The sequence below is a fragment of the Podarcis bocagei genome, assembly GCF_964188305.1.
Source record: "Podarcis bocagei genome assembly, chromosome: 8".
Classification (NCBI taxonomy): Eukaryota; Metazoa; Chordata; class Lepidosauria; order Squamata; family Lacertidae; genus Podarcis; species Podarcis bocagei.
In genome coordinates, this window is record NC_138133.1 from 57,911,599 (window position 1) to 57,926,690 (window position 15,092).

At 42.6% G+C, this 15,092-nt stretch overlaps 1 protein-coding gene across 4 annotated transcripts in view; it reads right to left on the reverse strand.

Moving 5' to 3' along the window:
- Positions 1 to 278: 278 nt before the first annotated feature.
- Positions 279 to 15,092, reverse strand: part of CPA6 (carboxypeptidase A6) — a 62,263-nt gene continuing 47,449 nt past the window's right edge. For all 4 annotated transcript variants that reach the window (XM_081204862.1, XM_081204861.1, XM_081204863.1 and 1 more), the window contains 3 exons: positions 10,795 to 10,997; positions 4,499 to 4,583; positions 279 to 543 (listed from right to left, as the gene is read on the reverse strand). In XM_081204862.1, the coding sequence (XP_081060988.1) occupies positions 356 to 543; positions 4,499 to 4,583; positions 10,795 to 10,997 (476 nt within the window). In that variant the 3' untranslated portion in view covers positions 279 to 355. The remainder of the gene's footprint in view (positions 544 to 4,498; positions 4,584 to 10,794; positions 10,998 to 15,092) is intronic.

Sequence of the window (15,092 nt, forward strand, 5' to 3'; positions counted from 1 at the left end):
TCATGCTAGCTGTGGCTGACAGGAGTTAGAGTCCCACATTTAAAGGCTACAGGTTCCCCGTCTCTGCTATAGTCTCATCCCCAGCTCTTTGAATTTCTTCAGCCTTGCCAACCCATATTCTTTCCAGCTCAAAACCAATGTCTACACTTGAGTGGTATGATTCCATTATACACATAGCCCTGAATATGTACCACACTCTTCAACCTACATGCAGTGTGAATGTCATTCCCCCCCACTTTTATTAGCTCCACCAGCAGGACAGATTCTAGGCTCCATTGACTTGACATTGTCTAAGTAATAAACATTTTCAATAACAGTTAAAAAGAAATACAGTTTTGGCCCTTTGCTGCAAACCCTAGTGACATTTTTTCAGCAGATGCATGGTTATATTTTTAACAGCCAGCATGGTCTCTGTGCACGTTGGTTTAATTAGGGTCTCCGGCAGTAGAAATCCAAAATGACCTGTATCACGCAGCTCAAATGCAAACGCATATGGGATGCCATTTTTGTATGCCCAATCCATAGAACTGCCAGAACTCACATCTGGAAAAAGGAAGAGGAAGGGGGGGAAAGCAATTTTAAGTGATGTGTATGAAAGAACATGCTAGTTCCACAAGTTTATATTTTAAATTGTTTTTCTAAGCAACTCCAAAGGCGCTTAATGTCCTCAAATCCAGAGATGCCGAAGAGAAAGAAGCTTTGCAAGTTGGACTAAAATTTGATCCAAAAACAGTTTCATCAGCTCTCTTTCCCCTGATTCTGTAGATGTATGTAGTACAGTGAAAATACCTATATTGCAGGTGGGGCAAGAGGGAGTCCTTCACCTTGCTGCACTATTTCTGCTTTGTAATTGAGTTCAAACTGCTGACTACCAAGGCAATTTTGTGCTGGCAGACCTGGTTCTATCAGCTTGCAGTGACCTGAGACAGTGGCCCATTTGACAGTGCTGGCAAGTTTAAGACTTAGTAACCAAATCAACCTGACCACTTCTCCACTGCTGCAATGACTCAGAGGACCAGGGTTGATGTAATTAATTTTAACTCTAAAGAAGATCTACGTATTACACAATGGAAAACAAAATAGCATCGATAACATTCTCTACTTTCTCCTTTCACAAAGGTTTCAACTTGCCTTGTGTGTAAGACGATACATGGAAGTTTATTTTCTAAGATCAGGCTCAAGGAAAGGAAAGGCTAGGAAGAAAAACTTCCCTACAATTTACTAACAATGCAATCCTATGCATGTCTAGTCAGATTTAAATCCTACTGAGTTTGATGAAACTTACTGCCAGCTAGGAATGGATAAACATGTCACTTTCAGTTTCTCATCTTTCTAGCCTTAGCTCCAGTTCTCCACATCTCCATTTCATGGAAATTGATCAGCATTTTTCCTGTGAATTTCCCTCACTATACACATTTTATATTCAGTTTTGCGCTCTATACACATATTTGCAATGCAGTTTCCCCATATGCATTCCAGCATGCTATTTTCACTAATATATGCATTTATATGCAAACTTTAGTATATGCATGTTTGTACACATTACTTGGCTGGAGAACTGCCCTGCAAATTTGGATAACTGCAAATTTCAATAGCCTTTTATATGTTTTCAGCAATGTGTGTTTTATCTGTATTTGTTCTAATTTTTGTGTTCCACATCGAGTCCCAGTTTTGAGCAAAAGGAGGGATGTAAATATTATTAGAACAACAATAACAACAGCAACAAACTGTGAAGAATGGATATGGTTTGCATAGTGTTTTGAAAAGTGTGAATCAGGCAAGATCATCTTTAAGCGTCAACTGTATCAAATCCCCCACTTCCTGCTCCCAGGTAAATATGTACAGAACTCCAGCCTTAATCATAACATTTCTCAAGAAGAACATTAATCCCTGTCGCGAGCTGCACTCAGCTTGCTGTGGGCTAGAAGAAAAAAGAACACGCTACCTCCCACATTTCCACTGGTGCCGAATGAGTGAAGTGCAGTTCTTATTTGTTGTGCTTTCCCACACCGAAGTACTGAATTAAACAAGGGTTGAATGCCGCAATCTGCGGCTAACTACAAGCTGAGCACTCCCACTATAGTCTTCATTAACTATAACAATATCTTTTTAAAATCTATTTTTTAAAACTTAAAAACCTGACATGACATGGCAGTTGCTGTGTGGCTGAAAACAGCATGAGGAAGTATGTTGTTAGAAGTTGGGGCAAGGCGGGGGATGCTTAACCAAACGTCCAGTTGGTATGAAAAAACAGAAAAGGCTGCATTCCTATAGCCACTTACCTGGCAGTAAGCCCCCTGAACTCAGTGGGAGTTACTTATGGGTAGATGTTTATAGGATTGTGGTGTTGGTTGCCTTAGGGAATGAAGTGTCCTGTTAATACTTTGTCTAGGAAACCGGTGGCAACCTATGGCCTTACGGATATTGTTACACTTTTAATTCTCACCAACCCCAAGCCAACAGTCAGGGAATTGTAGCCCAGTGGCATCTGAAGGGCCACAGGTGCCCTAGTCCTTGGGCTATGTTCATACCACTTTTCATTTTATACCACTAAATTTTCAGTAGAGTGAAGAAAAGCATTTATTTCTCTCTGCATTCGTTCTTCCAACGTTTCAGATCAGAACAAACTAAACGAGTGAAGCATATATTCCTTTGCTATATAAAGCTGCTGGATTTCTTTTGTCTATCATAGTTGTCTGGAGACTTCCATTCAGGCTCTGACAGTTATTGAAAATTCAGACTTTAAACATCCCAAACTCCGCTGGGAAGAAGATGAATTTTTAATATTCTGTAAAATATTTCCCTGTTGAAGATATTTTACTTTGGTTTTTTATTGTCTTCAAAATGATTGTGATCTAAACCCAGAATTCAAAAAGAACATAACCCAGAGTCTGAGTGGATTCTCAGTACATCAATATTCTCTACAAATATGTGATAAGAGACAACCCAGACATCCTTGTAAGCTCAAAATACATATGCCCTGATCAGCAAAAGAGATCCGTGCAAGGAAGCATTCTTTTTTCTGTAACCGACCCACATTCAGATACGTGTCTGGATGCCCATCCACACTGTGGTCCTCATTCAGACAGCACTGAATGGGCTGAATGTCCCTTTAGATGAATGGGAATTCAACTTGCACCATCAACTGTTAACTTCTGACTAGTTGGCCATAAACTGAGCTGGACTGAAAGCTCCATTTGAATAATCACAAACATCATTTATTATGTCAGTTGTTTCTCAGTGCCCTCTAAAGATCCTTCTATATGGTCTCCAAGAGGCAGAGTGGTGGTTGTTGGGGTTTTTTTTTGCCAGCCTAAGACTCCATTGCTACAATTATTTTAGTACATCAAGAAGATCTGGGTCACATGGTTAGGCTTCTTAAATCTCACTTCAGTCATTGGATGGGACCCAAAGCATTGCATGCATAGTTCTGCTCACTCATGAGAGCTCTTCAGCTTTCCTTTCCAGAGACAATCTCCATTCTTACTAAAAAGTCCATCCAAGGTCCTGTGGGCATCCCATGGGGTACAAGAGTCTGTCACATAAAGGGCACATTGCTCCCTCCACTGGACATGCATGGAAGAGTTTTTGCTTGTGCACAAGACATGTGTCAGGCTGGCATCTAAATACTGTTATGAGTTTGTGGGGGCAAGATCTCCCTAAATTCTTAGATTTAGTAAATGTTAGGAATAAGTTGATGCTTGGGGTATTAAGGGAAGATGCCAGACTTCTGAATCCTGTAGTGTCAAAAGGACAGTTCAAACCACTTTTCCATGCTCAGGAAGTCCTTGGGAGGGTCATTAGCAAGAAACAAAGAGAGCAAAATATTGGGCTATTAAGAACGATTGGCAATGTAAATACTGCCAGCTCTGAGTGAACAGCAGAGGCAAAGGCCAATGGTAACAGACAACGCCCAAGTTTAGGGTTTCAGCTTTGGGTTTTAGGTTGTGGGGAGGTCCTTGAAGCCAGCTGGCAGCAAGAAGGGGAAGGAGGGGCAGAATTCCATGTGAGTTGGAGGTGACAGGTTGGGACCAAGAGACTTTGAATCCAAAGCTGCCCTTAAGAGGGAAGCCTCATAGGATGTGAATGTCCTGCAATCCCTCCATCTAGGTGCAGGTTGTGTAAGTATGTATATGTATATGTATATGTATATGTATATGTATATGTATATGTATGTGTGTGTGTGTATATATATATATGGCATGTAAATAAAACCATATATGATAAAAACACCACAGTCTCTGCTGTGCCTTATTCCCCAAAAGGAAACAGAAACTGTAGATAAGTGTCTGGAACCCCAGAAATCTCGCACCACTCAAAGAGATTAGGGTGGTGTGTAAAAATATATTGTAAATTTCATGCAGCCGTCTCTTGCTTCTCATAGCATACTGAACAAAGTTCTCTTTGAAATGGTTTGCTTGCATCTTTACAACACAGCCAACAACACTAACACAGTACAAATAGAAAACCAATGAACTAGCACACTGGAGAAACTTACACAAAGTGCTGGAGGCAGGGCCATATCGGTATCTTATCCCATAAACTGACTGCAAGGCATTTACAGCGTTAAAAGCAGCAGATTCCTGGGAAGGGAACAAAACAAAACAAAAAACAAACAAACAGAGAGAGAATGAGAGAAACAATTGTAGTTATTTCAAAAGTAACATCCAACAATTTAGGACAATGTTCCTCAAATTTGTTTTTACTTCATTCCCATTTCAAAGCTTTCAAAACCCAGCATAAATAATCTGGTTCATATTTTAGCATGTAGAGGTCTTGTATGCTGCCATATGCCTGTTGCCTGTCACTGCATGTAAGGATTTGTGGACTTAATTACTAATTCGAACAATGGCATTAAAGGAGGCATAAGAAAGGATGCCTCTGCCCCCACCCTTAAAGCAGTGAACAAGGATGAACAAAGAAGAAAAGTTTTGTTTTCTATCTTCCCCTTTTTTCTAAGATCATATTGGAATGGTAAGGTAAAAGGTAAAGGACCCCTGGACGGTTAAGTCCAGTCAAACGCGACTATGGGGTTGCGGCGCTCATCTCGCTTTCAGGCCGAAGGAGTTGGTGTTTGTCCGCAGACAGCTTCCAGATCATGTGGCCAGCATGACTAAACCGCTTCTGGCGCAACGGAACACCATGATGGAAAGCAGAGCGCACGGAAACACCGTTTACCTTCCTGCTGCAGCGGTACCTATTTATCTATTTGCACGGGCGTGCTTTCAAACTGCTAGGTTGGCAGGAGCTGAGACAGAGCGGCGGGAGCTCACCCCATTGCGGGAATTCGAACCGGCAACCTTCTGATCGGCAAGCCCAAGAGGCTCAGTGGTTTAGACCACAGCGCTACCTGCATCCTTGGAATGACTGGGCAATTAAAGGAATCAGCAAGGATCCTCTGCCAGGATGCTTACAATCTATGCATGGGTTGGCTGCAGAAAAAGAAAGATCCTATCCCTCCCTGGAACTTCATGCTCTGCTTCCAACGGGTCTCCAATTCACCTTATGAGAATAGTTAATTTTGTGCAAGAGTGGGGAACCTTTTGGTCCAACATGCCAGATCTTTATCTTCTCCCATGCCTGCAGGTTAACTTTGACAGGTGGTGGTGGTGGTGGTACACTGGTACCTGCCCCAGATTCCCAGGATCTTCATGCCATTAAGGCTACTTTTCAGATGTCTACTGATAATCTTCATCCATTTCACAGTCAACAAGATGCAGTTCCAGAGCGACAAGGCTGGGCTTACTGAAACACTCAGAATATCATTATATTTAAGTGATTTCAGTAGCAGAGTTGTTTCTGTCCAGGATATGAAAAAGAAAGGGATTTATCTTGACAAGAACCATTCACTATGCAGAAATATCCCTGAATTATATTTTGCAGTTGCAACAGCCAGTCTGTGACAGGAACCAACTTTCAAAAAACTTAATTATGATGTTACAGATAAGGGAACTGCTGAGACTCTGCTTCTGTATTGCTATATATTTTACATTTAAGAATCAAATGAGAGAGTATATACAGAGTGCCCAGATGTGCTGACATTTTTGGATACCTCTAGAGAGCTGGCGGTAACAGTTATGAAGAGTCACAGCAGATGTCCGCCATGGCATGAAGAAATAGGTGGAATTTATTCAGTACTAGGTAAAATAGTTGAAGAAATGTGTAGCTATGTGCCCACAAGGATAACAACCATTCTGTCACACATCTATTACAAAACGGTTCCAATAGATTTTTCTATGCAGTATGATTTCCATTCTGGTCTTCTGCTGCCTTACCTTGGTTCCCTCACACCCAAGCAAGGTTTGGCTCCCAAAACCATTCACCTCATTTGTCACTCTGGTTGTGAGATGCCATTCATTGAAAACCTTACACTGGCTTCCTGTCCACTCCCAGATCCAGCACAAGCTTATTGACTGTGCTTTCAAAGTCCTCCATGGCCTTCAGTACATCCTCCCCATGACCTTTGCTTCTCCAGCTTCACAACCTTCTGCTGTCTGAACTAGTTCTCCTCCTCCCTCAAAAGACTCCACCCTTTCTCCCTTGCTGCCCTGGAAACTTAGAATCGCCTCCCAAAACACCTGTCTGATACAACCACCATCTTCATTCAAAGCCTTTGGCTCAACCCATAATGTATCACAGTTCCTGCAACTTATCCTGTAATAAGTAATCCTAACCCTGCTTACATAGAGGAAGCCCCACTGAATTCAAGCTTGCAGCCTAATCATGTGCAGCCGAAAGAACTGGATGTTCTTTCCCTGTGAACCCTGTATCCTTCCTTGGTTGCTTTCTCTGTGTCAGACTCTAAGCTCAAGGTGGGGATCAGTCCCCTTGTATTCTGTAAAGCTCATTACAGTTATTTATTTATAAATATTATAAATGGCGACAGGACTGATGGTAGTGGAAGAATATGGACTGTGGAGACAGAAGTAGCTGCATTCCCATTCTTTCTTCTCCCCCCAAGTTTTATTCTCTGGTCTAAGTGCTATTCTCATACAGGGAACCACAGAAGAAGAAGCAGCAGGAGGCTGAGTGAGCTCTGTTGTGCTATCATGGGAAGACAGATTCTAGGCTTCTAAATAGGGATGCGCCTGCAGTTCCACATCTGTTAACTAGGTTGCCATATGAGAGGTCACTAACTTTATGCATTGCTGATCCATATATGGAAACCAGGGATGGACAGAACAGTCTGTTTCTGATCCATGTCGGTACTGCAGATGTTCATTCATAAGGTTCATTTTGTCCTGTTTCCACATTAATCTCATATATATATTTACAAAAATGCATGAACATTTATATTTAAACATGTATTGAAGTAACCTATTCTATCTCAAAATATGTATTGAAATACATATTTATCTGAATTTGATTATTATTTTTCTGCTGCTGTTGCAAATTTGGAGAAGAGCAAAATCAGAAAGATAATACATACCAATTCATACATTCATCCAGAAGGTGTCAATTTGCATCAGAATCTATAGAAATCAAATTCCTCAAGCACCCCTGGTTTCTCCTTTGGATGTGTTCTGAGGATAAGGATGTGTGTTTGTGTGTGTGTAGTGACTGTCCAAATGCCAGTACTTTGTGCTTCGGCTCAGGTCTCTGTTGAGACAGTGTCTGGATGAATGACTGGAAACAGTGTCTGGATGAATGACTGCCTGGGAGTGATGCTGCCCCAAGTTCCATGGTGGGATATTAATATAATAAATAAAAATAAAGGTTTGTATTCAACTAAGTCCTACTCAGAGGAAACCCACTGAAATCAATGAACCTAAGTTAGCCATGTCCATTAACTTCAATGGGTCTGCTGTGAGTAGGACTTCTTACATAATAATAATAATTATAATTCATTTATACCCCGCCCATCTGGCTGGGTTTCCCCAGTCACTCTGGGTGGCTTCCAACAAAATATTAAAATACAATAGTCTATTAAACATTAAAAGCTTCCCTAAACAGGGCTGCCTTCAGATGTCTTCTAAAAGTCTGGGAGTTCTTTTTCTCTTTGACATCTGGTGGGAGGGCGCTCCACAGGGCGGGTGCCACTACCGAGAAGGCCCTCTGTAACTTGGCTTCTTGCAGTGAGGGAACTGCCAGAAGACCCTCGGCACTGGACCTCAGTGTTTGGGCTGAATGATGGAGGTGGAGACACTCCTTCAGGTATACAGGACCGAGGCCATTTAGGACTTTAAAGGTCAGCACCAACACTTTGAATTGTGCTCAGAAACGTACTGGGAGCCAATGTAGATCTTTCAAGACCGGTGTTATGTGGTCTCGGCAGCCACTCCCAATCACGAGTCTAGCTGCCGCATTCTGGATTAGTTGTAGTTTCCGGGTCACCTTCAAAAGTAGCCCCACACAGAGCAGATTGCAGTAGTCCAAGTGAGAGATAACTAGAGCATGCACCACTCTGTGTGAATACCTTTTAATTCTATATTTAAACAAAATAAAATGACTTTTATTGCAAGTTTGCTCCTGAGAGCATCATTGCTGTGAATCCTCGACAAACCCTATCCCATGATACTGATGACCCTTAGGGTCCCATCCCACCTCAATCCCACTGTCATACAACTTCACTTCAGATCCCCTGACCATGGTTACTGAAACAAATAGTTTTATAAATTAAATAACCATCTCCCCAAAAGGCTGAAATAGACTACACATGAACATGTCTGTGCTGTAAAACGCAGTCAAAGACAAGACTTAAATGTGGGGAGTTGTGTATCCTTTTCTCCAGTTTCAAGGCCCTAAATAATTTAGTGCACTAATTCAAAGAGTGGCTGGCTGCACAGTTCCGTCTAGTATGCTGGACAGAAGGCTGTTTGCCTTCAGCTCAGGAATTATTAAAGAGTCCCCTCATTTCTGAATACTGAAGCCCATGGTAAAGCTTTCATCTGTTGGCCAATCTCAACATGCAAAATAAATCTGAGGATCTGGTGCTTGTGAAGTTTGCCTCCGGGGATGGAAACGGAAAGGAAATCCTTTGTGATTCTGCTTTGCAGCTCAGCGCCATTCACAATAAACTGAGATCACATCTTACATGGTTGTTGACGGCATGGGTAAATGCGCCTTTCTTTTGTTTTCTGTGCAACTGCCTTGTCCTTGGGTATTTGATATTTGTGCAAGTGCACTTGATGGCTTGTGACCTTTCATTGCAGTTCTCCATCATGTTTCCTTCTTCCTCACCACCAATGTGAAAACAGAGTGACATGGCCTTTTGACATATCTCTTGACATGAGGGTGTTGTTCTCCTGCTGTGCCTCATGCCGTGCTGCAATTTGCTACTGAACAGAGAATGTGCATAGAATACAGGGGATCCACTGGAGACCAAACAGTCTCCACCTTGCCAAGTATGAAGAAGAGCAGGTGCTCTCTTGCACCAAGCCCTGACTTTGGTCCAAGAATGATGCTCTGGCCACCTCTGTGATATTGCAAATGATCTCCGATGCACCTCTTTGGCTCACATGTTTTTGGTATCCTTCAAAATATTCTTAGACCAAGCAATCAGTTGCATTGCTTCAGAGGTTCCCTTCTCAACTGCAAGTAGCACTGACTGAGAGCACGTAATCTGTTGCCTAGCAATTCCCATAATACATTCTCTTCCCATAGAACAGCTATTAGCATAGCTATATGGATAGTGAAAGCATTGACTGAAGTTTAAGGAGGCAAGGAAACAGAGTCTAACCTCAAGTTAAGTACACATGGGCATTTTTGATTGGCTTTTTAAATCCCTGGCTGCCTTTGTCACAGTATTTTGGGCACTCATCTAACTCCTGTCAGACCCGGCGCCACAAAATCTTTCTGCAACACTCCTGATGTTTTGCACTATCTCTCTTGGATCCTCAAATGAAGCAAATTGCTTATTGTATTCATTACTGATCATATAACAATTACATTGCATGATATGCCCATGCATAAATATGAAGTATAACTACTTTGAACTGAGAGCCACACACCAAGCAGCAGCAGCAGAAGAGTTTGGATTTGATATCCCGCTTTATCACTACCCTAAGGAGTCCCAGGGACGCGGGTGGCACTGTGGGTTAAACCACAGAGCCTAGGACTTGCTGATTAGAAGGTCGGCGGTTCGAATCCCCGTGACGGGGTGAGCTCCCGTTGCTCGGTCCCTGCTCCTGCCCACCTAGCAGTTCGAAAGCACAAAGTGCAAGTAGATAAATAGGTACCTCTTGGGCGGGAAGGTAAACGGCGTTTCTGTGCGCTGCTCTGGTTCGCCAGAAGCGGCTTAGTCATGCTGGCCGCAACCCCAGAGTCGGTCATGACTGGACCTAATGTTCAGGGGTCCCTTTACCTTTTAAGGAGTCTCAAGGCGGCTAACAATGTCCTTTCCCTTCCTCTCCCACAACAAACACTCTGTGAGGTGAGTATAAGACGCCCCCTATTTTTGGGAACTCCAAATTAAGAAAATTGGGGGGGGGGGAGATTGCCCAGAGTTGCTGAGCTTTTTTTAGGGGGAATCCAGAAATTCCTCACCTGCCTGACATATGCTGCCACTCGCACACATTGCAAGTCGCCCATCATCTGTCCCCTCCAATCGCCCGCAGCGACAGCTAGTAAATACCACCCCTTGCTGCAGCCACCAATAACACGCCCAATCTCCGGCTCGCGACAGCAACCAATCCCATGTCCCCCCTATGCACTATCCGAGTATAATACGACCCCCAATTTTTTAACATAACTTTAAAATAAAAAAACATTGTCTTATACATGAAAAAGTACGGTACTTTCTTCAAATTCAAAGTGATCTGCAAGGATTCAAAATTCTTCAAACCCTATACTTACCACACAGCTGAAATTTGGAATAGTCGCATACTTGTAAGAGTAGGGATACAGCAACATCTGGGCATACGCATGAAAGGACAGGTAAGCTTTTATTTGCTTCCGGTGCTTGCGAAGAAAGTGAGCTACAGCCTTCACTTCTGGCTCAGATTCAGGGAAAGGACCACAGTATGTGTCGTCGCAGGGGTGGGTGGAAGCCCCTTCATCTGCGTGTTGAAAAGAAAAAGAAGCCCAAATTAAACCAACAACATTTAAATTGGACGCAAGCCAGGAAAACGCCCACAGATATCATGCTGGGCTCTATTTTTATTAAAATAAACTCTCTTGAACAAAACAAAACAAAGGAATAGAAAGGACCAGTTGGCCAAAACCATTTTGCTGCCTGAGGCTAAGGCAGGGCTGACGTTAGGGAGAGTAAGGTAACAGCATCTTTCAGCAAATGCTGGTGGGCAGCAGAAGGAGCTGCTGGAGGACAGAGTGGTGTGAGCCACATGGCTTGTCCTGCACCCCCATAACTATCCTACTGTCTTCAGGTGCACTGGAGGACATTATCCTATTTCCCATGTGGAAAGTAAGATTGAACTGCCATTCTAGTGCGTTTCTGTACATTGAATGGTGGAGGTACCATTCAGGCAGCAAAATATATTGGGCTGGGCAAAGGTGAAGTCCATTATATATGGGCTGACTGCTGAATCTCACTTTCAACCCTGGCAAAGGGACAGTGCACCTGAGTTAGACAGGCTCACTTAGATGGGCACAGGGGGGTGCTGTGTGACACAGCAGCTCTGTCCTCCAACACTGAGTTGCACACAGGTGTGTTTCTTATCGGTTTGGACAAAGGATTTGGCCTAAATCAGAACTTGAAGCCCTTCCACTGAGGCTGTTTAAACTGAAGGCATTATTTAAACCAGGTTGGATAGTGCCTGAAACCTTTCTTGTAGTAGCTTCAATACTTCAGAATAGCCATGCCAATTAAAAGAACAGAAGTGGATGGAGTTTTTGTTTCTACCAGCATGTATGTTACAACCACAGGAGTGCAGATGCAACATTCCCAAAACACTAACCATGGCTTAATCACAGGGAGGTTTACCAGTTTCTGATCTGTTAATGGTTAGCATGATGTCCTTTATGCTCTTTGTGTAACTAGCTTGGGTTTAACACATAAAAATATATTTTTCCAGGAATTCTGCATAACAATGAGACCTTGACTGCTGCATTTTTGCTGCCACAAGGGGCTTATTAAACACTCCTTTTTAATAAATACCATTTGCATAAAATGTACTTTAAATAGTAAGGGGATGAAAACCAGCATTGCATGGCGATCCTTAAAAATATGAAGTATAATAGGCTATATAATTAGCATAATAACTCAGAAGTAGCTAAATAGCACTTGCATAGTCTGAGGAACTAAGACACAAGAACTTCTCTTCATGGCCATCAGTGAAAAAATGCAAAGATTATCTTTGTCTGAGCTCAGATGGGTACTTTCTGGTAGCGAGGGCATGTGGTATACTCTCTGCTAAACAGACAGCCACCAAGTAATCTAACTCAAGAGAATCATCTCCTAATTTCTTATCAAATGCTATAATTCAGTTGTTTTCAAACCTTCTCGCTTCAGGAAAGTATTCCCATATTGACTTGTCTGGCTTGAGAAGACCCGCATTAGTTCAAATTGAGCTGTTTAGATGCCTAGTCTGCTCTTCCAAAACTTTTCTTGAGGCAGCTTTGGGTCTTTGCCAATATAATGGATTGGTGTTCTTCATTCATAGTGCTAATTTCGCAGCTGTTAAAAGACTTATCTTTACCTCCTATTGCTGCTACTGATGTTAACTAGCACAGATGAAATTGAGTTTATACCAGGCTAGAGAAAGTTAGGTATGGATGCTTCTATTCATGACCACCCCGCCACAACCTGTAAATCATGGGTAGGCAAACTAAGGCCCGAGGGCCAGATCCGGCCCAATCGCCTTCTAAATCCGGCCCACGGATGGTCCGGGAATCAGCGTGTTTTTACATGAGTAGAACGTGTGCTTTTATTTAAAATGCATTTCTGGGTTATTTGTGGGGGCACAGGAATTCGTTCATTCCCACCCCCAAAATATAGTCCAGCCCCACACAAGGTCTGAGGGACAGTGGACCGGCCCCCTCCTGAAAAAGTTTGTTGACCACTGCTGTAAATGGTAGTTACAAGATCTAATTGAGGACTGGGTCACACTGACTTATGGCTCCTTTGTTGCAGTAGAGACTCCAAGACTCATACGTGATGGGATTCTCTGATGGGGCCACAAAACCAATTTGCTACTGCCTGAGAACATGGCACAATGCAATATAGCTGTTATTGCATGGCCTACCTCAGATGGTTACTTCCTTAAGGTTACAAAGTCAGGAGAGGATTCTTTCAGACAGAAACAAAGCAATAAATTATTATTTTTAGATGGATGTGATCATTATTTTACAGCATTTATATATGGGATGATTAACCTCAATCTTCTTTTACTAGCTATGATTTGCAGCTGACTCAGGTAAATTGTATACTTAACTTTGGTAGGCTAAGCTGATAGCAGCTGTTCCAATTTCCTATCGAACCAATAGAATCTCTGTGTACTATTCCTGTATCATCCTGTATCATGTCAGACTAACCTGATCTCGTTTTTTGACAGAATTACAAGCCTGGTAGATGAAGGGAACGCAGTGGATGTAGCCTACCTTGATTTCAGCAAGGCATTTGACAAGGTGCCCCATGATATTCTTGTAAAGAAGCTGGTAAAATGTGGTCTTGACTATGCTACCACTCAGTGGATTTGTAACTGGCTGACTGACCGAACCCAAAGGGTGCTCATCAATGGTTCCTCTTCATCCTGGAGAAGAGTGACTAGTGGGGTGCCACAGGGTTCTGTCTTGGGCCCGGTCTTATTCAACATCTTTATCAACGACTTGGATGATGGACTCAAGGGCATCCTGATCAAATTTGCAGATGACACCAAACTGGGAGGGGTGGCTAACACCCCAGAGGACAGGATCACACTTCAAAACGACCTTGACAGATTAGAGAACTGGGCAAAAACAAACAAAATGAATTTTAACAGGGAGAAATGTAAAGTATTGCACTTGGGCAAAAAAAATGAGAGGCACAAATACAAGATGGGGGACACCTGGCTTGAGAGCAGTACATGTGAAAAGGATCTAGGAGTCTTGGTTGACCACAAACTTGACATGAGCCAACAGTGTGACGCGGCAGCTAAAAAAGCCAATGCAATTCTGGGCCTCATCAATAGGAGTATAGCATCTAGATCAAGGGAAGTAATAGTGCCACTGTATTCTGCTCTGGTCAGACCTCACCTGGAGTACTGTGTCCAGTTCTGGGCACCACAATTCAAGAAGGACACTGACAAACTGGAACGTGTCCAGAGGAGGGCAACCAAAATGGTCAAAGGCCTGGAAACGATGCCTTATGAGGAACGGCTAAGGGAGCTGGGCATGTTTAGCCTGGAGAAGAGGAGGTTAAGGGGTGATATGATAGCCATGTTCAAATATATAAAAGGATGTCACATAGAGGAGGGAGAAAGGTTGTTTTCTGCTGCTCCAGAGAAGCGGACACGGAGCAATGGATCCAAACTACAAGAAAGAAGATTCCACCTAAACATTAGGAAGAACTTCCTGACAGTAAGAGCTGTTCGACAGTGGAATTTGCTGCCAAGGAGTGTGGTGGAGTCTCTTACTTTGGAGGTCTTTAAGCAGAGGCTTGACAACCATATGTCAGGAGTGCTCTGATGGTGTTTCCTGCTTGGCAGGGGGTTGGACTCGATGGCCCTTGTGGTCTCTTCCAACTCTATGATTCTATGATTCTATGATTCTATGATCCCCGCAATTATGAGGAACACAAATATTAAAAGAGACATGCTAGCTGCCATGCACAGCTATGCAGTTCTTTATATTATTACTATATTATCTAATGTTTTTCATTCAGATAAGGTTTTCAAGTTTAGGTGGGGAAGGATAAAAAGGAATTCAGTAAATGTCAGCTATTGTCGAATGCCAGAGTTACTGTCACAACAAGACAATAAAAATCCAGGAAATGACAGAATTGCTCTACAAGGTTGTTTCAGAAGATGGCCGAATTGTTCATCTCTCACTGCAGGAGACAATCATTAAAGTGAACTCGATATGTTGTGCTTTCTTGAGATGGATGAAGGAACGAAAACAGAGCGTATGGGTTGAAAAACTTGATAGTGGCTTTCATATTGATGCAAAGAGATGGAACAGTGGATAACCTGTAACGTCCCAACTATATAGGCTGAGAG